The sequence below is a fragment of the Podarcis liolepis genome, assembly GCF_965112155.1.
Source record: "Podarcis liolepis genome assembly, chromosome: 5".
NCBI classification, from domain to species: Eukaryota; Metazoa; Chordata; class Lepidosauria; order Squamata; family Lacertidae; genus Podarcis; species Podarcis liolepis.
The window spans coordinates 38280430-38303451 of record NC_139556.1 but is presented as its reverse complement, the minus strand read 5'-3'; the positions used below and the strand labels follow the sequence as shown (position 1 = coordinate 38303451).

Here is a 23022-nt window from a genome sequence, read left to right as displayed (position 1 = left end):
ACACTGCCTAACTTGCCCCATATCAACCGCAAAGTCTCAACAGTAATAGGCTCCCTTGTGTCTGGCAAAGCCAGGTGTACACAATGCCAGCCAGCGATTAGCTTCTTTTACGTGGAAGGTATTACAGGGGTCAAGCAGTTGAAAGCATTTGCTAAAATAAGAGACAGCCGCCCTATGGAGGCTCATGGTCTTGATAGCCAAACCTGAGCAATGTGTGACATTTCCCTCACTGACCTCTGGTTGGGTGGGTTAGTCAGAATTGGAGTACCTTCCGCTGGAATATAAAAAGTTATTCCAAGCTGCATATTATTTGGGCTTTTGGGGGTCCCTTCATATTGGCAAGGAATTCCATGATTCATTGCAGAACAGAAGCAAGTTTATTCTATAATGCATGGTAACACAATATAATATGAATATATATTATAATAATAAGTAGTACTAGAGGCTGTGCCCCTGCATGTTGTTACATTTTTACCATCAATTTTGTTGTGTGTTTTTCTTCCTTAGCTCCTTTAGTTATTGCTAGCCAACCTTTAATATTATTTGCGACAGAAAAGAAGAACATAAGTACAGAAAACAATCAATGTAAAAATTTTAAAAAATGCGTCTGCATTAATATCAGATATATAGTTTGCCCCTCATATTAAGACATTATTTGAACTTTTGCATCAGAGAAAGCACATCCTTATACAACTGCTTTGGTGCATCAAGACCCCAGATAAAATCCGTATGTTGCCATTCAGGAATATTCTTATAGAAAACTAAATGAGGGATTCGAGGGAGCAGCCGTTCAATAGCCTTTTTGGTTACAATAAGGTCATTCCCACTACTCCACACAGCTGTTGGCACAGTAATGTCTTCTATCTTATAAAATGGGGGTGTACTCTGTTGAGAAAAAGAACAGAAAGATGAAAATTAGGTTCACTTTTATTTATTTTCCTCTTTTAAATACATCTTTTGGATCTTCAGATACATTGAATGCCTAACATCTGTCCCTTGAAAATCATTCTTTAACTATTAAGTATCCAACTCCTTACTCTGGAGCAGTAAGAATATCAAAAGGAATAAGAGTCCTCATGGCTCATGAGGAGGACGTGCTCTTCAGGACAGAGGGAGGGTCTCCTTGTAAGCCTCAGGGGCAGTAGGGCTTTGATGATGTTGCTCAGTCTCCCCCCCCCCCCCAACAGCTGAAAGGTGGAGTAACTTAGCAGAGGCAGCCACTTCCGCACATATCAGCAGACTAGTCGCAGCTAAGCCCCGCTGCACATCTGGCCTGGAAGGAGGCTCTCAATGGATCCCAAAAGGCAAAATCTAGAGGGAAGTGGTAGTTCACTGGTAGAGCATCTGGTTTGTGTGTAGAAGGTCATAGGTCCCTCAGGTTTTCTAGTAGGGCTTGGAATCAGAGCTGCTGCCAATCAGTATAGACAGATAGGTGGATCAATAGTCTGACTTGGGATAAGGCAGTTTTCTATGCCCTTACTCATTAAATGCATGCACTTTCATAGATAAATACATAATTACAACCAGTTCTTTGGTGTCTTTGGTGTTATCTCACCCAAAGGAATTATATAAGAACTCAGAAATCACAACACGGTTCACATTAAAAATTTAACCTACCGCCAAAATCTTTCATTAGAATCCAAAACACTTACCATGTTGTAGACAGCTTTGTTCTTTGATCCATAATCAAAATACTTAAATTGGTTGGTTTTAGCAACCTAAAAAGATGGAAAAGACTTATACACAATTTGAAATTTGGTGCACGTTCAAAAAACAAAATCCTCTTGAAAGATGGAGGGCCACAAGAAAATTCAAAATCTAGAGATCTTGGTTACAGTCAAACTTCGGTTGTTGAACTCAAAGAGAAGCCTCGTCGGATGTTTGGCTTCATAAAAGCATTCAAAAATGGGAACTTTTACTTCCAGGTTTTTGGCATTCGGGAGCCAAGGCGTTCCAAAATGGAGCTGTTCGGAAACCGAGGTTTGACAGTATCAGAATTCCCACCCATCCATCCTGGCCAATGATAGGACCATAAGCTCTGCTTAAAACAGTGGTGTCTCTGGAAAGTCAGGTAGAAGGTTATTAACATATCTATCATCCTCATTTGTGAGAAAATATTAAAAAAACTGAGCCCGGCCCCTCAAGATTGAGGGCGTTCAGCCCCATTCCTGCATATGTTGGGAGGGAAGAGCTATCCTCACCCCAGAGAATTGGTCCTGTGCCCACAATATTGACCTCTTCTTTTTCCCAGCCTTCACTAATCTTCAGCTGCCAAGACCACTGCAATATGTTTCACCTTCTGCGTAATTTGAGGATTCCCAGCACCAGTGGATGTTAGTGCACTCGGGTGAATGGGGCAGTACCCCACCAACCTCCATCTGCCCTCTTCCACCCACCCCCTGCCTGAACTCAGCAGCAAGGAGAATAAGAAATGGTGAAAGTGTTAGGATATTTCCGTTCCACCTTAAAAGGGAGCAGGCTTTGACAGTCACAGAGCCTGCGTATTTCCTGTTCACAGGATGTTTATATTTTCTGTTGCTTTCGTTTTCTCTCTGTGCTGGAGACACTGACGCAGGCAGTCATGTCTTTCTTTGTTCTGATCAATGCTGAATAAAACTTGTAAATAATGCTCTCCTGAGTGCGACTTTTGCTGTGCATTATCTGCTGATAGAGTATGCATGAGCTCTGGAATGTGGCAAGATATTTCAGGAAACTCATGTCACTAATTGCTGATACTGCGTGCCTACGGGAGATCGATGGATCGTCCGGCAGACGGCTTGGGGTCATGATGGACTTTGTCTCCCTGGCAGTATCCCAACAGAAAGAACATAAGGAAGAATTATAATGTCAAAATTAAATATTCAGAAAGAGCCATAGATCAGTGATAGAGTCTCTGCCTTGAACTCAGAGGGTTCCGGATTTAATTCCTTGCAACTCCAGGTAGGGCTGGGAGATACTACAATTTGCAACCCTGGACAGCTGCTCCCAGTGAGAGTAGACAATACTGAACTGAAAGGAGCAATGGGCAGATTCAGTAAAGGGCGGCTTCCTATGTTCTTCCCATGAGATCCAAAGAGTTGTTACAGCTCATGTTTGAATATTGTTTGAATATCTAGAATATAACTTTTGAGTGGTCTGGTAATCTGGAAAACTACACTTTTATAAAATGAAATCGAAACCTTAGTACCAAAACAGAAACATGAGAAACTAAACAGGCAAGTCGAAATGTCAGACTTTTGACTCCCATGTTTTCAAATGCTGAGAAGATATTTGTTAGAACATACCTGACTCCAGTGTATGATAGTTTTTACAGAAGTAAAATCAGGGTAAATTCCAAGATACACATCTGCTCGACTCTGGAAGAATAATAGAAAGGAAAATGCTTATTATATTCACATTCTTGAAAAAATTTCAAGGAACACATTTATTTACAAAGCAATAGGTCATGGCAATCAAGGTAGTGCAGCATACAGACACTTGCATGTAGCACAAGGAAGCAGGTTTCTGATGAAGAGCTGTCTGAGTACCTAGATGTGTATCCCCCACCCATAGTGAATCCAGCTGATAAGGAGCCATAAGAAGGAAGAACAGGGGCCTTGAAGTTGCCTCACAATAGTGAGCATCTGGACAGCACATGGAGCAGGCACAGAGGTCACCTGGTCACATCCTGCCCTGCAGTAGTAATTCCTTCTAACTTTGCATCTGGAAATTAGCATAAGCAGTTAAAATTAGTCACTCTGAAACTTCTTTGGTTTTTGTAGTGCTGTGCATTTCCTCTTCTATGGCCATGTGTAAATGACCAACTACCAACTAGACGAGAAGTTAATTTTGAAAATAAATTTTAAAAGATAGATCAACATTTATTAAAAGAGGCCTCTAGAATTTCAACATGGAAGAACTATGTAAAGGGACTCAAAATTATGGCAAATACTCTATTTTGTTTGTTTGATTTTCTTTTGTTGTTTTGTATATGTACACAGCAAGTTCTTTCAAAAAGAAATAAATGAATAAATGATAGAGAATAAAACTACCTACCACATTTAGGTTTTTCTCATTGCGTCCTTGGAATAAGGACATGATTTGAAGACAAAGTTTGTCAATCCCTGGATAGCTGCACCACTTGGCATTGTTGGCTTTTAGTTTGTAATGGAAAAAACAGAATTCTTTATTGCCGCATATAGGCTGTAAAGATAAAATTTAAAAAATCTGAAGCATTACTAAAAAATTGCCCTTTCTTGGAAGGAAACATTGAGGTTCCTGTTAGAAACAGATCTCCTTTATGTTACAGTTATATACCACTTTTCTTCAAGCACGCTCAAGAAGATATGCGTGGGCATTCTAGGCAATTTTGCTGCCAGGTTCTGATATGGCCTGGCTCTGGATAGCTGAGGAGAGATTTCTAAAGGGGTGCTCTCCAACAACTTCTTCCCACACAACCTCTCAGGTGTTAAGATTGGCAGATGGGGCCTTCTTGATAGTTCCTTAAAAGTTTGGGAGTGGGGTCCTGGAAAAGGGCATTCTCAATAGTGGACAGTAAGATGAATAACAGAGTATTTTGCAGAAGCTAAACAGCAGCAGAATGCAAATGGTACTGGTTGTGACACATGCAGGTTGGAATGTCATTCATTCCTTTCTAGCATCCCTGACTGTGACAGAGTCTTCATCCTGTCTGGGAGCAGCCACCAAAAAGCATTGTGGAAGGACATGTGGATCCAGAATTGGCCTTCACAGTCACTTAGGGACTCACTGTTAAGACCGTGTTCTTGGAAGACAATCTTACTTGGCTACTTGGACCTTATCATGCTACAAATGTTCATGTGATCCAAACCTTCTAATTCTTCAAGCTCACACTCAACATAAGTAAATGAAGCGGATGGCAGGAAGACTAACTCTCCATAAAGATGCAGAAGAAAAATATATATTAGAATTATGGGCCTTGAATAATACCTACTCTTATCAATTCTTGAGGAAGGCGTAGAATTAAGGAAAGGAGTCCTTTGATGCCTTCGCATGTGTAGGGAGGAGCCAGGCCCATGAAGAGTTTAACCTTTTGAGCAAGCTGTGGCATGGTTGAAAAGGCAATAAAACCTGGGGGGGGGGAATGTTTAGAATTAACATAACACTTGCAAACAAACAAACAAATAAGAGATTTAAAAAAACCTGTGGCTCTCCAGGTGTTGCAGGAGCTGGAGCGCATCAGCCATGCTTGCTGGGGGCTGATGGGAGCTGGAGTCCAAGATTCCGGTAATGGCGGAATTCCTCTGATCGGGAGGAATTTGCTCCATGGGAATCTGGGTCTGGCCGCCACGGCGAAGGCGGAGACCCGTTAAAATCACAGGCGGGAGAAGCCTGTGAGCGTGGGATTCGGCGGGCACCTTTTGCGCCTCCCCTACTAGCAGGGAAACCCGGTTTCAGGGATCCGGAGCGACGTGGGGTGAGTGGCGTGGTGCTTCGAATTGTCTGCTTCTTCCATGGAGCGAAGCCGCATAGCTGTTGTCGGAGAGCGCTGACTTTTTCCTGTGGACAATTTGACACTAAAGTAATTACCCGTGAGTAGACCTGAAGCGGGAGAATTGGATGTTTAAATGTTTAATTTGGAATTGTAACGGGGAGGTTCAAAACAGGAAGTCCGCCTTCCCCTTTTGTAAACAGACTGAGGCAATAAGGTTGGAAGCTGAAGTCTTGGAAAGCCTTTTGCAAAAGACTAAATTTCCATCGGTAAAGAACATTAAATCCCCCCCTTGGAGGCAGGAGAAGAGGGGGGGGAGTTGTGGACTGAGTATGCCTGCTGGAGAGAGCAAAGAGAGCTAAAATACCGCCGCTCTGACCCTGGGAACGGGCTGCTAGCAGGACTGACGTCTGGTGGAATGTTCATTGACAGTGTTTGGAACGTTCATTGACAGCTAGCAGAAGAGAAGATACATTGTTTCTACTGTCTCCGGCTGCCTTTAAAAAATAGTAAAAGTAACTGAAAATTGAAACTAGCTTTGGATTGTTTGAACTGTGTCTAAAAGAGGACATTACTGACTAATATAAATAGAAACTGTTTCCCCCTAGTGGAAGCCTTTGAAACTGGTGGCTTTACAAGATCTGGGCTAGGGGAATTTCCAGCTGTAAGATAAAAATTGTGAGACTCTGGGACTGACCTTGAATCTTTTGAGTGTTATGGCAGATGGAAAGGAAAAAATAGATCAGTCAACTGCTGAAAAAAACACTAAGGTCTGGGAGGACTTGGCAGCAACCCAGGAGAGGCTCAACACAAGGCCTCCCTGCCTCCTCGGCAGCTGCTTCCGCATCAGTACACTCCAAATCAAGAGGAATGTCGACAGAAGAGGCTTTAGCGGTTGCATTAAATAAAATAAATGATTCATTGGAACAGCTTAACAAGAAAGTAGATGCGACAAATGTGAAAGTGGATGCTGCAACTACTAAAATTGACTTAAATACAGAAAGTATAAATAATCTGGGACAAAAGGTGAATACCAATACAGAGACCATCCAGAAATTGATACAGGAATCTATTTTGATACGGCAGACTGCGGAGGAAGCCAGGGAGAAAGCAGTTGCTGCGGAATGTAAAGTAACACAACTGGAGAGAGAGTCCCAGCCCTACAGAGGCAACTTGATGAACATAAGTTGACGCTTGCTATGATTGAACTTAAAGAAAAACAGACGAATTTGAGGATCAGAGCCCTACCTGAATTGGAGAAGGATTGGAGAAGGAAAGTTTGACAGACTTTCTCACACAGGAATTTGCTGACTTTTGGGACTTGGACTTGGAGCAAGAAGAGTTTAGAATTGTGAGGGCCTTCAGGCTTGGAAGAGGAGGGAAAAAAGAGAAGAATAGAATAAGGGACTGTTTGATCACTCTTCGAACCAAAGAAGAGAGAGATAGAATTTTGGGTTGGCATTACCAGAAGAATCTAGAAATACAACAGTCAAGAGTGGAAATTTTTAAAGATGTCCCGAAATATCTTTTGGATCTTAGGCCTAACTTCAGAGATATTGTTGCTCTGCTGAGAAGGAATAAAATCATCTTTAGGTGGGAGTTTCCCCAAGGCCTATCTTTCAGTTTCAAAGGAAGGAAAATAAAAATAAGATCAATAGAAGATAAAGTAAAGTTTTTGTATAAATACAAAGAAGATCTTCAGAAGGGACTTGGAGAAGAGCCAAGAGCATCGAACAGAAGATCACCAGATAGAGGACTAGAGCAAAGAGCATTGGATAGGAGATCACCAAATAAGGAAATATTGGACATATCAGCATTATCCTTTGGATTGGACCTCCCAGTGAATGTGTCACCACCACCACCATCAGAAGAAGAGCAAGCATTAGGTGCAGTTGGAGGAACATCAGCGTAATTACATGATGGGGTTGCAGGTTTTGAGTTGGAATGTGAATGGACTGAACTCCCCAGAAAAAAGGCGAAGAGTCTTTCATTTATTGAAAAAAGAACATTTGGATTACAATCGGGCTCCGCCTGTTTTCAAGGATTCATGCACCACGTGTTGGGGCCCCTGCTGTACAAGAATTGCATAGCCTTTTTGGATGACGTCTTAATCTACTCGGACAATGAGAAGCAACACGTCAGAGATGTCAGGGAAGTACTAAAGAGGCTGCAGAAGCACCAGTTGTGGATCAAGCTGGAAAAATGCCAATTCCACGCCAAGGAGGTCGAGTTCCTGGGCTACAGGCTGTCAGACAAAGGACTAGCCATGGATCCAGGCAAGGTGAAAGCAGTGCTGGAATGGAAAGCCCCCCAAAACAGAAAGGATGTGCAAAGGTTCCTAGGCTTCAGCAACTTCTACAGGACGTTCATAAAGAACTTCGCTCACTTGACAGCGCCCATAACAGATTGTCTCAGTAGCAAACAGAAGTTTGCGTGGACAGAAAGTGCCCAGCAATCCTTTGAAAGGCTGAAGAAGGCGTTCGGTTCAGAAGAACAGCTCCTGCATGTGGATCTGGAGAAGCCCATGAGACTGGAGATAGACGCGTCCGACCGAGCTGTGGGAGCGGTCCTTTTGCAGCCCGGGGCTAAGCAGGACTGGAGGCCGTGTGCCTTTTTCTCAAGGAAGCTGAGCAAGTCAGAGCAAAACTACACAGTGTATGACCGCGAACTGCTTGCAATCTATGCGGCGTTTCGACAATGGAGACATCTGTTGATAGGGGCAAGGCACAAGCTCCAGGTTTGTACTGACCACAAGAACTTGGAATACTGGCGGACCGCGCGAGTGCTCAACCAGAGACAGGTTCGATGGGCCCAGGAGTTTGCCAAGTTTTCCTTCGAGATCAGATACGTGCCGGGAGAGGAAAACATAAGAGCAGATGCTCTCTCCCAGAAACCGGAATACCTGGAGGGAGAGGGACCACTGGAAACCCGACACGTGTTTCCCGAGGAGCAATGGGTGTGTGGGGGAACGTTGGATGGGAAACGAAAACTGGCAGGGCTTACCAGAGACAATGGGTTCACTCAAGCAAAAATCAGGGAACTCCGGGACGGAAGGGAAGACCATGGAGGGTTTGAGGAAAAGGAAGGGGTACTGTACTATAAGGGGGCACTGTATGTACCGGGGGAGACCTTGAGGGGGAAGGTACTTAAACAGCTCCATGACAACCCAACAGCTGGGCACTTTGGACAGCACAAGACCATGCTGCTCGTCACCAGGCAATTCTGGTGGCCAAAGGTGAGGGAAGACGTACGGGAATATGTACAGGGGTGCGACCGATGCCAGAGGGCAAAGGGAGAGAGGGCTGCCCCCGCAGGGTTACTGGAACCCTTACCTACGCCGGGAAGGCCCTGGGAGGTGGTGTCCATTGATTTTATGACGGATTTGCCCAAGTCAAGGGGGAAGACAGCAGTCATGGTAGTAGTCGATCTACTGACAAAAATGTGCCATTTCATAGCTTGCTCGCATGCGGTGACGGCAGAGGAGACAGCCCGGTTGTTTGTGGATCACATTTTCAGACTGCACGGGACTCCTTTGAGGGTAATCTCGGACCGCGGGAAACAATTTACTTCCAGGTTCTGGAGGAAGCTCATGAGCTTGCTGCAGGTAGAGGTGAACTTCTCGATGGCCAGACACCCCGAAACCAACGGGCAAGCAGAGAGAGCGAACAGTATACTCCAACAATACCTACGCTGCTACGTCAGCGAGAGACAGAACGATTGGGTAAAGAAATTAGCTTTGGCTGTATTTGCATACAATAACGCGGAACACATGTCCATGGGAATGAGCCCGTTCATGGCCAATTATGGGTGTCACCCCAGGGCCTTCCTGGGAAGGGGGGAGGATGCATGGAGTGTACCCGTGGCCGAGCAGTTTGTAGAAGAAATCGAGGCCTTGCACCAACAACTCAAGATGAACTTGGAGCGGGCCAAGGAAGTTTACAAAAGGCAGGCGGACAAGCACCGTAGGGAGGGGGAGGCCATACGGGTGGGAGACCGAGTGTGGTTGTCAACCCAAGGGTTACCCCTAAAGGGAGGGTGCAAGAAGTTGCAGCCAAGGCGACTGGGGCCTTTGGAAGTAGCACAGCAGGTGAAGCCAGTGGCGTTCAAACTCAAGTTGCCAGACAGCATGAAGATACATCCGGTGTTCCATAGGTCACTACTCACACCGTACAGGGAATCTGAAGAAGTGTATCGTATCTGAAGAAGTGTACATGCACACAAAAGCTCATACCAAGAACTAACTTAGTTGGTCTTTAAGGTGCTACTGGAAGGAAATTTTTTATATCGTACAGGGAAGGGCGAGAGTTTCTGGGGTGGGAGGGACAAATCACCACCCACCCGAGGGTAGAGGAGAGGGAACACCGCAACCAAGCCACGGAAATCCTCGATTCAAGGTGGCGAGGTCGGCAGGTGGAGTACTTGGTAGCTTGGGAGGGAGAACCCAGGTCAGAAAACACGTGGGTTCCCGCTGAGTCTATCAATGACGGGTATCTGATGGAAGAATTCCACAGTCTGTTCCCGGATAAGCCAAACCACTAGCGAGATTCTGGGAGGAAGAATTTGGAACCACAGACGACGAAGGGGACTTTGTGGGTTTTCCTTTGTGGGAGAGAGGTGGGGTGTCAGAGGGAGAAGAATCAGACTGGGAGGCCCACTCTGCGAGGAGAGATCGGAGCGGGTGGGAGGCTGGTTTTGAATCCTCAGAGGATGGTGACAGCTCCTTCAGGGGATTCCCCCGCGGTGTCGGCCGAGGAAAGAGACGAGGTTTTATCAGAAAATCGCGCCAGGGGTGGAGGGGGTCCTGGGGAGGAGGTGGATGTCAGGGAACTGCCATCGGAGCCAGAGGGAAAGGGAGGTTCCGGAGAGCGTCCCGGGAGGGAGAGAAGCAGCACATCTTCTGGGGAAGGAAATCAGCGTAACGCCAGTGGAGAAGGGGGGCAGATGGGGGAATCGGCGAGGTGGCTCCAAGACTCTTCGCCGGGAACCAGGGGGGAGAGCTCGGGTCCTCCGATGCCCACACCCTCCCTGCGCAGAAGGCTTCCATGCAGGGAGGCTAGGCGGAGACTAAGCGTCAAAGAGCTTCTTTGCTGGAAGAAGTTCAAAAAACGCCCAATAACGGATTCTGCCAGCGATTGAGACAGTCACGGGCGCGTGGCTGTCCAGGCAGAAAGGGTTCACTCAGGCAACATGCCAAGGGTGGCGTTGATTTACACACAAGCAACCCCTAGAACCATTACATATACAATTTGGACAAAAAAGTTGGTTTCCAGGTGGAAAAATCAAAATTGGAAACAGAATTGTTGGATCCAAAAATCAAGAATTTGTCAAGAATGTATCACTTGCTGTTGAAATGGAACACTCAGGATGAAATGGTGAAATCAGCTATGATTAAATGGGCACAAGATGTTGGACATAACATAATGATGGCTGACTGGGAACAGTTATGGACCACAGGTATGAAATTCACGGCATGTAATGCCCTAAGAGAAAATTTAATGAAAATGATTTATAGGTGGTACATGACACCAGTCAAGCTTGCAAAAATTTACCATTTGCCCGACAATAAATGTTGGAAATGTAATGAGACTGAAGGTACATTCTTTCACCTTTGGTGGACATGCCCAAGGATTAAGACATTCTGGGAGATGATTTATAACGAAATGAAAAATATATTTAAATACACTTTTCTGAAGAAACCAGAGGCCTTTCTCCTGGGCATGGTCGGCCAAATGGTGCCAAAGAAGGATAGAGCTTTTTAAATGTATGCAACAACAGCAGCAAGAATACTTATGGCAAAGTACTGGAAGACACAAGATTTACCCACCCGGGAAGAATGGCAGATGAAGTTGATGGACTATATGGAAATGGCGGAAATGACTGGCAGAATCCGAGACCAGGGAGAAGAGTCGGTAGAAGAAGACTGGAAAAAGTTTAAAGACTATTTACAGAAATACTGTAAAATTAATGAATATTAGAATAATGTTGAAATGAAGTTATATGGCTTTAGCAGAAATGTTATAAGGAATTAAGTATAAATAGATTAATAGAGTATTAAAGGGGGAAAAGAAGGTTAGAATGTGTTAAGATAATTATAGGATAGAAAACAGAGGAAGACGGAAAGGAATTGCTGAAACAATTAACAGAAGTGGAATACAAAAAGGGAGGTGTGAGGAGGTCATGGAAATAAGTGAATGAAAGATATGATATTGAAATTGTTTGATGTGAAAAGTAAATTGACAGGTTGGCTGCAATACCATCAGATTAATGCCCTATGGAAGGAAGATAGAAAAATTGGAATGAATGAGAAAAAATCTAAATTTCAGGTAGATATAATAGAAAGTAAAACTAAATTGCTATCTAAAATGTATAACCAACTGTTAGATTGGGACACCAAAGACGAAGAGGTTAAAGACGTTATGGTAAAATGGGCCATAGATATTGGATATAATTTAGATTTTGAAAAATGGACGAAGCTGTGGTCTAAAGGAATGAAATTTACTGCCTGTACCGCCCTCAGAGAAAATATGGAAAAGATGATGTATCGTTGGTACATCACCCCTGTGAAATTGCAAAAAATGTATAAGATCGGGGACAGAAGGTGTTGGAAATGTAAATCTAAAGAGGGAAGCTTCTACCACATGTGGTGGAAATGTGAAGAAGTTAAAAAAAATGGGATTCTATCTACAATGAACTTATGAAAATACTCAAATACACCTTTGTCAAAAAGCCTGAAACCTTCCTTTTGGGAATGATCGGAGAGGAGATTAAGAAAGAAGATTATGTAATGTTTCAGTATGCAACTGTAGCTGCCAGGATTCTACTAGCGCAAAATTGGAAAACCCCAAATATCCCGACTATCAAAGATTGGCAAATTAAATTATTTGAGTATATAGATTTAGCAAAAATGATGCAGAACATTAGACAGCAAAAAGGTAGAAAGTTTATTGATGAATGGTCTAAATTTATAACATATATAGAAACAAATTCTAGAGATATAAAAATCACAGTAGGCGTAATATAACTCTTGCGATGTGCTGATGTTATACAATGAAAAACTGCAGATTGGTTTTAACATTCACATAACCCAAGACCGAGATGGAGGGAAGTCAACTGTTATTTATTGTTATGTCTGTTTTTCGGTTGGTTAAGGTGTTTTTGATTTGGCTGATGTTTTTCTTCTGTTGTTTTTTTTTTGTATGTGTTTGTTATTGTTCTTTTTTTTTGCTGTTGTTGTTGTTTGGTAATAGAAAATGAATAAAAAAAATTAAAAAAACAGAAATTGTTTGATGTGTTTTAAATGGTTTTTGTTTTGTTTTGTTAGTTTAATGTGTTAGTGTTTTGTAGTGTTTTTTATTGTATTGTATTGTTGTTGTTTTTTGTTGTTTTTTGTAGTGTTTAAACTGTTGGAAAATTAATAAATATTATTTATTTTTTAAAAAAACACAAGATTTCTGCAAGGTCAAAAGTTTCCCATCTCTCTTCTTTTGAAATGCCTGTCATTCAACGAATTTATTTGCACCACAGATGGACATTCTTCATGGCTGTGGAACTGATAAGAGCTGTATACGCTGCCTGATCCTGTATACTGAAGTCCTGATCCTGAAAAGACTTTCTCATGGAACGTATGTGAACTCTGCTTTTTATTTTCTTTTTTAAAAGCTATGCTTTAATCTGTCTTTTTCTTTTCTGAACTAGTCTTCCCAATAGTCCTGAGACTGGACCACACCCCCAGCAAGTCCCTGATAATGCAAAAAGGTAAGAAAATAAAAGGTATTTCATTCTTTTCTTATTAACTTACCCATTGTACCTCCCTGGGAATGGCCAATATAATACAAGCTTTTTTGCTTAGTTTTCTGCAGAATAAAGTTTATGGCTGCTGGAATATCATAAATTGCCATTTCATGAAAGCTGAAAGACAAACACAGAATATAGCTGAAATTTTGCCTGTCTGCAATTGCATACAGTTGTGGACATTAATGTCTAAATACAAAAGGTACCATACATTACATATGATACCCTTACTTTTGGAGGATAACGTTGTAAGTTTATTGTCCTATGGAAAGAGTAAGGAGAGAAAGAGTAAATATATATTTATGATTTATTTAAATATTTATATCACCCTTAAACTAGCCCAATAGGTTCTCAAATATGTACGTTGTCCACATGTTAAAGGATAATTTTAAAGAATTATATGAAATTGCTCAACTGTGTTAAATTTAAATGGTAATTCAGAAGTCCCTTTACACAGTCTAAAAGGTGTACATTCTGGAACGTCTGGGCAAAATGGTTATCTTCACAATATGTCTGGAGGAACTAACAGATTTGTAGAAGAGTGGGCCATTTATCAGGTAATCTAGTTGCCAAAATGTTCATGGTCTTATATGCTAGTTGTATTAGGACTGGCCTAAGATATTCTGGCACTGGAGGCGAACCACAAAATTGGACCACTTCCCTCCAGGGAGGAAGCAGTGAGTGAAGATCTACACCAGGGACAAGGTGGCAATAAATGTTGTAAATAAATTACAACTAAGTGGAGAATGAAGATCTACATCAGGAACGATGTGTGGAATCACACTGATGATGCTTTACATATGGAAGACGGAAGGGCATTCCACAGTGCAGGGGCAAGAGTAGGAAATGCTTTGGGGGGGTCACTACCCTCTGATATTATGTGGAGTGTGGTGCCATGATTAAAATTCCCCAACATTAAATTAAAATTCTGCTCTGGGTGGCTGAACTGAAATTACCCTTGCCTGGGAAATTACCTTTCCTGGGAAAATCAGAGGCTCACTATGTCAGGTTCCTACTGGAAGACCGGACAAACGCTAGAACATTAGCAGTGGCGAAGTTTTTATCAGTGGTTGCAAGAACCAATGATCCCTATCCTTAAGTCTGAACAAAATAATAATAATAATAATAATAATAATAATAATAATAATAATAATAATAATTTGTTATTTATTATTTATAATTATTTATTATTTACGATTTATACCCCGCCCATCTGGCTGTGCTTCCCCAGCCACTCTGGGTGGCTTCCAGCCAAATATTAAAATACAGGAATACATCAAACATTAAAAGCTTCCCTAAACAGGGCTGCCTTCAGATGTCGTCTAAAAGTTTGGTGGTTGTTGTTCTCTTTGACATCTGGTGGGAGGGCATTCCACAGGGCGGGCACCACTACCGAGAAGGCCTTCTGCCTGGTTCCCTGTAACTTGGCTTCTTGCAGTGAGGGAACTGCCAGAAGACCCTGTACGCTGGACCTCAGTGTCCGGGTAGAACGATGGGGGTGGAGACGATCCTGTTTAACCTGGAGGTAGACAGGAGTGCCTAGCAAACTGTGGTCAATGGGGTCACGAAGATTCAGAAATGACTAAACAACTAAACAACAACAACAACAACAGGCTGTCTGAATTGTGTATTGCTGTGTAATGATTTGTTGGGTCTCTTGACCGTAATAAAGATTGATGATGATGATGATAAAAATAAACACATCTATGAAGCATTTCAGTTAGACACATTGTAAAATCATATAGGGAAATCCAGTTGGGAAAGACAGAACTCCACAGTGCCATCTGGTTTCACAGTGTTATATTGCCTATACAATGCATCTAAAACACTTTTTCTTTACTAATCTACCTGAGTCCTGGGAAAGTTCTCAGGAAAATCATCCCTTCCATCCAAGCAACAATAGGCCCTTGTACTTACCTGAAATTCCAAAATTCTTCTTGGTCTACTGAGAAGTGCTGATGTCTTCTAGACCAGGTGGTCCCCCTGTTATTTATTATCCAGACATCATAATCAGCATCTGCTAAAACAAATCCCAGACTATTGCTGGGAAGATTTGAAATCCAGCTCCTGCCTTCACAAAAGTTACCAGGTACCAATAACACAACTGACTTAGGCCCTGGAAAACAAAGACAACATTAGATAAGAGAATGGGCACTCACAGAGCACCAACGTTTCCTCCTGGTATCTAGCCCAAGGCCAAGCAGAGTAGGGTGCAGGGGGTACAAAGGAGATGAGTCAGACGTTTCCTAGGACCTCAGAAAATGTTTTCATTGATTGTGTGAAGACTAGCAACGATGTTTTGTGTAAGCCTACATAAAACGTCATGACCATTCTTTTCCCATCCACTTTCTCTTCTGCCAACATGTCCCCGCCTACTTTTCCCAAGCAATCCAGAGAGGCAGTGCTGAAGTACTGGCAAAAGGTAGCAGTAGTAGGTGAGGTCAGAAGGTGGGTGGACCTTGCCTCTCCTGTGGGTGAAACGCTGTGTCTCTGAGGTGATTGCTGCCTACCGCTGAAGAGAGACCACAACTGCTGTGGCTGTTTCTAAACAACTCTCCTAAGAATCAGGAAATAGTTAATATTTGCACTGATTTTTGAAAAGGCATAAGAAAGCCACTCAACCAAACCCCACACCACTTAAGATAATTCATAGTGTTCTGCTATGAATAGAAGACTGGATAATTATTCTAACTGTTGATAATTTGGAATTATTGTTTAATCTGGGAAACCTTGTTGCTCAAATATAATGAAGAAGGAATCATCAAGTGTGTTTACAACTGAGCACAACTCAAGTGATTTCAGCCAACTTGCAACAATTTCTCCCTTTATTTATAATATTGCTTCCAAATAAAGTTGAGTGAAAGAAAAAATAGTGAAGTCTGGGTAACATTGAACATAGGGATATCAGGCATGGCATGTGGCATTTTAATGCATTTACTGCTAAATTTCAAAATTACCTATCTTCCCAGAACTATGTCTTCCATGTGGAATTCTGTTTGCCTGCAGGTAATAGCCATCCCCTGTCAGGATTGTATACTCTTCGCTGGGGTATCCCCAATACTGGATAACTTCGGGCTGTGAGTGGAGAAGGATGGAAATAGAAATGCTAGATTAAAAAATAAATAAATCTGATCATTCGATTTCTGGGACAATTGCTTGAATATCTCAAAGAACAAAAACCTCAGAGGGCCAAGATTATTGTGAAGTAACTTTACTAGTCCTACACCAGTAATGGGAAATCTGTGGCTATAGCTGGGCTCCAGCTCCTATCAGTCCCAGCCAGCATGGCCAAGGGTCAAGGATTATGGGAGTTGTAGTCCAACAACATCTGGAGGGCCTTAGGTTTCCTATCCCTCCCCTAAACTCTCATGATGTACACATGATTGTATGCAAGTTTGCCCAAAACACACCTTTTTTTGCCTAATAAAATGATTTTTTTGTATGCTATTTTCACTTGTATTTTTAAAAACACTTTACTCTGGTATATGCATTTCTTTTTCCATTACTTGGCTGGAGAACAGCACACAAAAATTGGAGACGTGCCAATTTTGAAGGACGGCTTTGTGTATTGTTCCAGAAAATGCAAATCATGTAGATTCAGCTTGAAATGCTAACTGAATCAAATTTATTCCCCCTTTCCCCCATCTGGGTATATTTGTGTGAAGTGTACATAACCACAGAGAGATTGTGGTTTTCTCCATTCCACAACAAAAAGACAAAAAGGAAATCTATACTGATCCGATGCAAGACACCAAATCTGTATTGTAAGCAACTACAAAGAAATCTCTCACCATGAGAAATATAATGAATCTGCTGCCTAAGGCTTCAGCTAATGCCTGTGTAGCAAATGTCAACATTTACACTGAGGAGCCAGGCTCCTAAAACTCTGTTCCAAGAAGGAGTTATCAAAGCTAACTGTGTCTTCTAGATCAGATAATCTAGCTAAGAGAGTATTGTTTCAAACACGATCAGATTAATTTGCAGTTTGAAATAACTCCTGCCAAGCATGGAGTTTCTTCCTAGAAATGCATTTGCTCTTGAAAACTGTTTTAAAAATGAAATTATAAGGAACATGGTCCACTGTTTTCAAGGCCATCTGAATTATTAACTTACAATAGTCATAAATTCTTGAGGATTTAGATGTCTTCTACTGCTGAATTCTTCAGATGTCAGAGCCTGTTGGACTAAGCAGGCCACTCCCCAAAACAGCCACATCTTGGACCTGTGTATAAAACAGAACTACAGGATCTCTAGTCTGAAAACATGAGTCCTTAATGAAAAAGATTTCAGGGGGGAAACTCAATATATTGCAGAATAATCTTGAGGAGACATGATGGGTGTTGAAAGGTGAGATAAAAGGGCTAGATGAACCTTTGGCCTGATCCAGCAGTGTTCTTCCAATACTAGCAGCAGGGAGGACTGCTGTAGAGAACCTGTGGCATTACCCTAGAACAACACTGGTTGTTGTTGCTCAATATGCTCCAATTGCTTCCCGGGGGATTTTGATCCTTGAAGCCACTGGCTTCAATGCCCTGGCTCCCATCCCAAAACATGTCCTCAGATTCTTTTTCTTGTAAGGAAATGGTACAGACTCGGCACAAGGAAAAGAGCTATTTCAGTCTCAGAGTCCCACAGGACAAAGGGTTGACTGGGATGGATCTGATCTATGAAGAGTGGCCAAGGCACCTGGGTTCAGTTTCCACTACACTAACCTCAAGACTGCTGAGTAGTTGTTTCAACCACTTCTCTATGTCCACTCATCCAGCTAAAAGCCATCATGAGTGCAGCCCTTACTCATGAGAGTCTCTGTTCCTGGCTGAACCTGCAGGCATATGCTGTGTCTAAGCAGGCATATATTGTCCCTTCTCATGGTGTTCTAGGAGAGAGTGCTGTACCCTCCTCCTCCCTACCCAGCCTGCTTTGCCGCCCCAAGTTCTGACAATACTCTCTCCCCCTCTGGAAGGAATGGAGCTGAAAGTCCTATCTCCACACAGAGCCAGGTGGAGTTGAGGTGGGGCCAGCCTACCACTTCCCTTTTTTTTTCTTTTTTCTTTTTACATACAATCCTTAAAAGTGTTCAAACATACTTACACTCAATCCCACAAATAATTCCTTTTCCCATCACCATCCACCACCCCTCACCCCACCTTTGTGTTAGACTTCCAATCTACTCAATTGCAATTTCTTTCCACTTCTATTACTTTCTTTCACACACCTTTAGACTAATTTCACACTTCTTTTTCTATTACACATTGTTATCCATCCTATTCAGTATTTCAGTGTTTGAAACGGAACTTGTTTATTCTAATAAGAGTTCTGATTTTTCGATATGTTTTTGCAAGTATCTTTTAAACACCTTCCAGTCCCTACCTATCTTCTCTTTTGAGATCCTTCCAATTTCTCCCATTGTTTTGGATATATTGTAGTACTCCACTAATTTGGCAAGCCACTCTATTTTTGTCGGTACAATACCACTTTTCCAGTTTTTCACAATCAATAGCCTTGCGGCTACTGTTGCATATAAATATAAGGTCTTGTCTACTTCCTTTAGGCTTCCTGGTACTATTCCCAATAGAAAACCTTCTGGTGTTTTCCTAAATGAATATCTGAACATTTTTTCATTTCGTTATAAATTATTTCCCAAAATTGTTTGATATTTAAACACTTCCACCAAATATGTATCATAGTCCCTTTTCCAGTGTTGCATCGCCAGCAGACATCACTACCATTTTTATTCATTTTTGCTATTCTTTCAGGTGTTAAATACCATCTATGTTGCATTTTGAGGCAATTTCAATATATAACACATAGTGAATTTCATATCTTCTTTCCACAATTTTCCCCATTGTTCAAACATAATATTTTTCCCAATATCTTGCGCACATTTAATCATTGACGCTTTAACCAATTCATCCTTTGTTTCCCACTCTAAAATCAGATTGTACAATTTAGATATATTTTTTATTTTTCTTGTATTAAGTATTTATCAAATTTTGATATTTCTTTTTCAAATCCTAACTTTTTGTCTTTCGCTAATCTATACTTAATTTGAATATATTGGAACCAATCACTAATATGAGCTTTAATTTCTGTATAATCCTTTAATTCCAATTCTCTGTTTTCTTCCTTTAATAGAATTTTATAGGTAGCCCAATTTTTTTTCATATTTAATTTTTTCACTGCAACAATTTCTGCCGGCGATGCCCACCAGGGAGTTTTTGGTTCTAGGAGTCTTTTATATTTCTCCCATATTTTATATATAGACTTTCTAACTATATGTCCTAGGAAGCCTTTATGTACTTTGACTTTTTCATCTATTAGATAGGCATGCCATCCGAATCTTGTCTCTTCTCCCTCTAAATCCAATACATCTGAGTCATCTAATTTGATCCATTCTTTTAGCCAGGTCAGAACCACCGCATCATGATATAACTCCATGTCAGGGAGACCAAATCCTCCTCTCTCCTCCTTATCTATCATTATTTTGTGTTTTATTCTTGGCTTTTCCCCTCACCATACGAATTTGGCTAAATCTCTTTTCCAATTATTAAAACATTTATCTCCTCCTAGTATTGGGATACTTTGAAATAAAAACATCATCCTTGGTAATATGTTCATCTTTATTACCGATATTTTCCCTAGTAAAGAAAGATTTAATTTCCCCCATACTTGCAAATCATTTTTTATTTCATTCCATGTTTTCCCATAGTTCTCATTACTTAAATCTATAGTGTTTGTTGTTAAATTTATTCCAAGATACCTTATTTTCTGTTTAATTTCCAATCCTTTAATTTTTTGTAATTTCACTTTATCTTTTTCTTCCATATTTTTCACTAATATTTTAGTTTCCCCATAGTTTAATTTGAATCCTGCTAATCTGCCATATTCGTTTATGCATTCCAATATTCTAGGTGTACATTGTAGGGTAGGGGATTTTCTGTTGTGATCATAACATCGTCTGCAAAGGCTCTTAACTTGGATCTTTTTTCACCAACTACTATTCCTCTTATTTGGTTGTCCTGCCTTATTTTCTTTAATAGAACCTCTAATACTATTATAAATAACATTGGGGATAGGGGGCATCCTTGTCTTGTACCTTTAAAGATATTGATTTCTTCTCCAAACTCTCCATTAATAATAATTTTTGCTTTCTGTTGGTTATATATTGCATTTAATTCTGGTTCATATTTGCTTTTAACATACATTACAACCCTCTTTTTTCTTACATCAGATGCAATGAATTCTTCCCCTAACTTTGGTTTTACCAATAGTCTTTTATGCTTAGTATTGATGTGGGTTTCTTGTAAAAAAACCAGGTCCCACTTCTGCCTCTCTAAGATACTGTAATGGGTTTAGGGGTTGCTCGTGCGTAAGTTGCCGCCACTCCTGGCTAGGTTACCTGGTTAACCCTTTCTGACTGAACAGCCTCCAGCATCGTGACTGTCTCAGTCGCTGGCAGAATCCGTCAGTGGGCATTTCTTAAACCTTTTCCAGCATAAAAGTTGTTTGACGCCAAGTCTCCTCCTACTCTCCCTGCGCGGAAGTCTTCTGCGCAGGGAGGGTGTGGGCAGCGGAGTACCCATACTCTCTCTGCTGGTCTCTGGCGAAGAGTCTTGGAGCTTCCTCACCGATTCCCCCATCTGCCCCCCTTCTCCACTGGTGTTACGCTGATTTCCTTCCCCAGCAGATGGGCTGCCTCTCTCCCTGCTGGGACCCTCTCCTGCATCCCTTTGGAGCCTTCCCTCCGCCTCCAGCTCCAATGGCAGTTCCCTGACATCCACCTCTCCCCCAGGACCCCCTCCGCCCCCCGCCCGATCTTCAGATCCAACCTCATCCCTTTCCTCGGCCGACGATGCGGGGAAGCCCCTGAAGGAGCTGTTGCTATCCTCTGAGGATTCAAAACCCGCTTCCCACCCGCTCCGATATCTTGCCGCGGGATGGGCCTCCCAGTCTGAGTCTTCTCCCTCTGACATTTCCCCTCCTTCCTCTTCGGAGGCAGGAAAACCCACAAATTCCTCCTCGTCTGTGGTTCCAAATTCTTCCTCCCAGAATCTCGCTAGTGGTTTTGGTTTGTCTGGGAACAGGCTGTGGAATTCTTCCACTAGATACCCCTCATTGACCGCCTCAGTGGGGACCCAAGTGTTTTCTGACTCGGGTTCTCCTTCCCAAGCCACTAAGTACTCCACCTGGCGCCCTCGCCACCTCAAATCAAGTATTGCTGTGGCTTGGTGGTGGAGTTCCCTCTCCTCTACCCACGGGTGGGTGGTGACTCCTCCCTCCCGCCCCGGGAATTCCCGCCCCTCCCTGTACGGTGAGAGTAGGGACCTATGGAACACCGGATGTATCTTCATGCTGTCAGGCAACTTGAGCTTGAATGCCACAGGGTTCACCTGCTGTGTTACCTCAAAGGGTCCCAGCCGCCTTGGCTGCAACTTCTTGCACCCTCCCTTTAGGGGTAACCCTTGGGTGGATAACCACACTCAGTCTCCCACCCGTATGGCATCCCCCTCCCGACGGTGCTTGTCTGCCTGCCTCTCATAAACTTCCTTGGCCCGCTCCAAGTTCATCTTGAGTTGCTGGTGCAATGCCTCCATTTCTTCCACAAACTGCTTGGCCGCAGGTACACTCCACCCTTCCTCCCCCCTCCCCAGGAAGGCCCTGGGGTGACACCTATAATTGGCCATGAACGGGCTCATGCCCGTGGACACATGTTCAGCGTTATTGTATGCAAATTCAGCCAGTGCTAGTTTCTCTACCCAATCGTTCTGTCTCTCACTGACGTAGCAGCGTAGGTATTGCTGGAGTATACTGTTCGCTCTTTCTGCTTGCCCGTTGGTTTCCGGATGTCGCGCCGTCGAGAAACCCACCTCTACCTGCAGCAAGCTCATGAGCTTCCTCCAGAACCGGGAAGTAAATTGTTTTCCGCTATCTGAGATGACCCTCGAGGGCGCCCCATGCAACCTGAAGATGTGATCCACAAACAACTTGGCTGTCTCCTCTGCTGTCACCTCATGTGAGCAACCTATAAAATGGCACATCTTCGTCAGTAGATCGACTACTACCATGACTGCTGTCTTTCCCCTGGACTTGGGCAAATCTGTCATAAAATCAATGGACACCACCTCCCAGGGTCTTCCTGGCGTGGGTAAGGGTTCCAGTAACCCTGCGGGGGCAGCCCTCTCCCCCTTTGCCCTTTGGCAGCGGTCGCACCCCCGTACATATTCCCGTACATCCTCCCTCACCCTTGGCCACCAGAACTGCCTGGTGACAAGCAGCATGGTTTTGTGCTGTCCAAAGTGCCCAGCTGTGGTGTTGTCATGGAGTTGTTTGAGTACCTTCCCCCTCAGGGTCTCCCCCGGTACATTCAGCACCCCCTTATAGTACAGCACCCCTTACTTTTCCTCAACCCCCCCATGGTTTTCTCTTCCGTCTCGGAGTTCCCGGATTTTAGTTTGAGCAAACACGTCATTTCTAGTAAGCCCGGCCAGTTCTCGTTTCCCAACCAAAGCTCCCACACACACCCATCGATCCTCGGGGATCACGTGTCGTATCTCCGGTGGTCCCTCTCCTTCCATGTACTCCGGCTTCCGGGAGAGAGCATCTGCTCTTACGTTTTCCTCTCCTGGCACGTATCGGATCTCGAAGGAAAACTTGGAGAATTCCTGTGCCCATCGAATCTGTCTCTGGTTGAGTACTCGTGCGGTCCTCCAGTATTCCAAGTTCTTGTGATCAGTACAAACCTGGATCTTGTGCTGCGCCCCTATCAGCAGATGTCTCCATCG

General features: G+C 42.9%; 1 protein-coding gene across 1 annotated transcript in view; it reads right to left on the bottom strand.

The window, feature by feature from the left end:
- Positions 1 to 354: 354 nt before the first annotated feature.
- The window catches only part of LOC310707870 (lysosomal acid lipase/cholesteryl ester hydrolase-like), a 40310-nt gene continuing 17642 nt past the window's right edge, over positions 355 to 23022 (bottom strand). The window contains exons 10-18 of the mRNA XM_083505325.1: positions 17354 to 17462; positions 16198 to 16315; positions 15158 to 15356; positions 13248 to 13357; positions 4952 to 5088; positions 4036 to 4182; positions 3285 to 3356; positions 1653 to 1718; positions 355 to 885 (exon numbers count right to left, since the gene is read on the bottom strand). Of these exons, the coding sequence (XP_083361451.1) occupies positions 652 to 885; positions 1653 to 1718; positions 3285 to 3356; positions 4036 to 4182; positions 4952 to 5088; positions 13248 to 13357; positions 15158 to 15356; positions 16198 to 16315; positions 17354 to 17462 (1192 nt within the window). The 3' untranslated portion in view covers positions 355 to 651. The remainder of the gene's footprint in view (positions 886 to 1652; positions 1719 to 3284; positions 3357 to 4035; positions 4183 to 4951; positions 5089 to 13247; positions 13358 to 15157; positions 15357 to 16197; positions 16316 to 17353; positions 17463 to 23022) is intronic.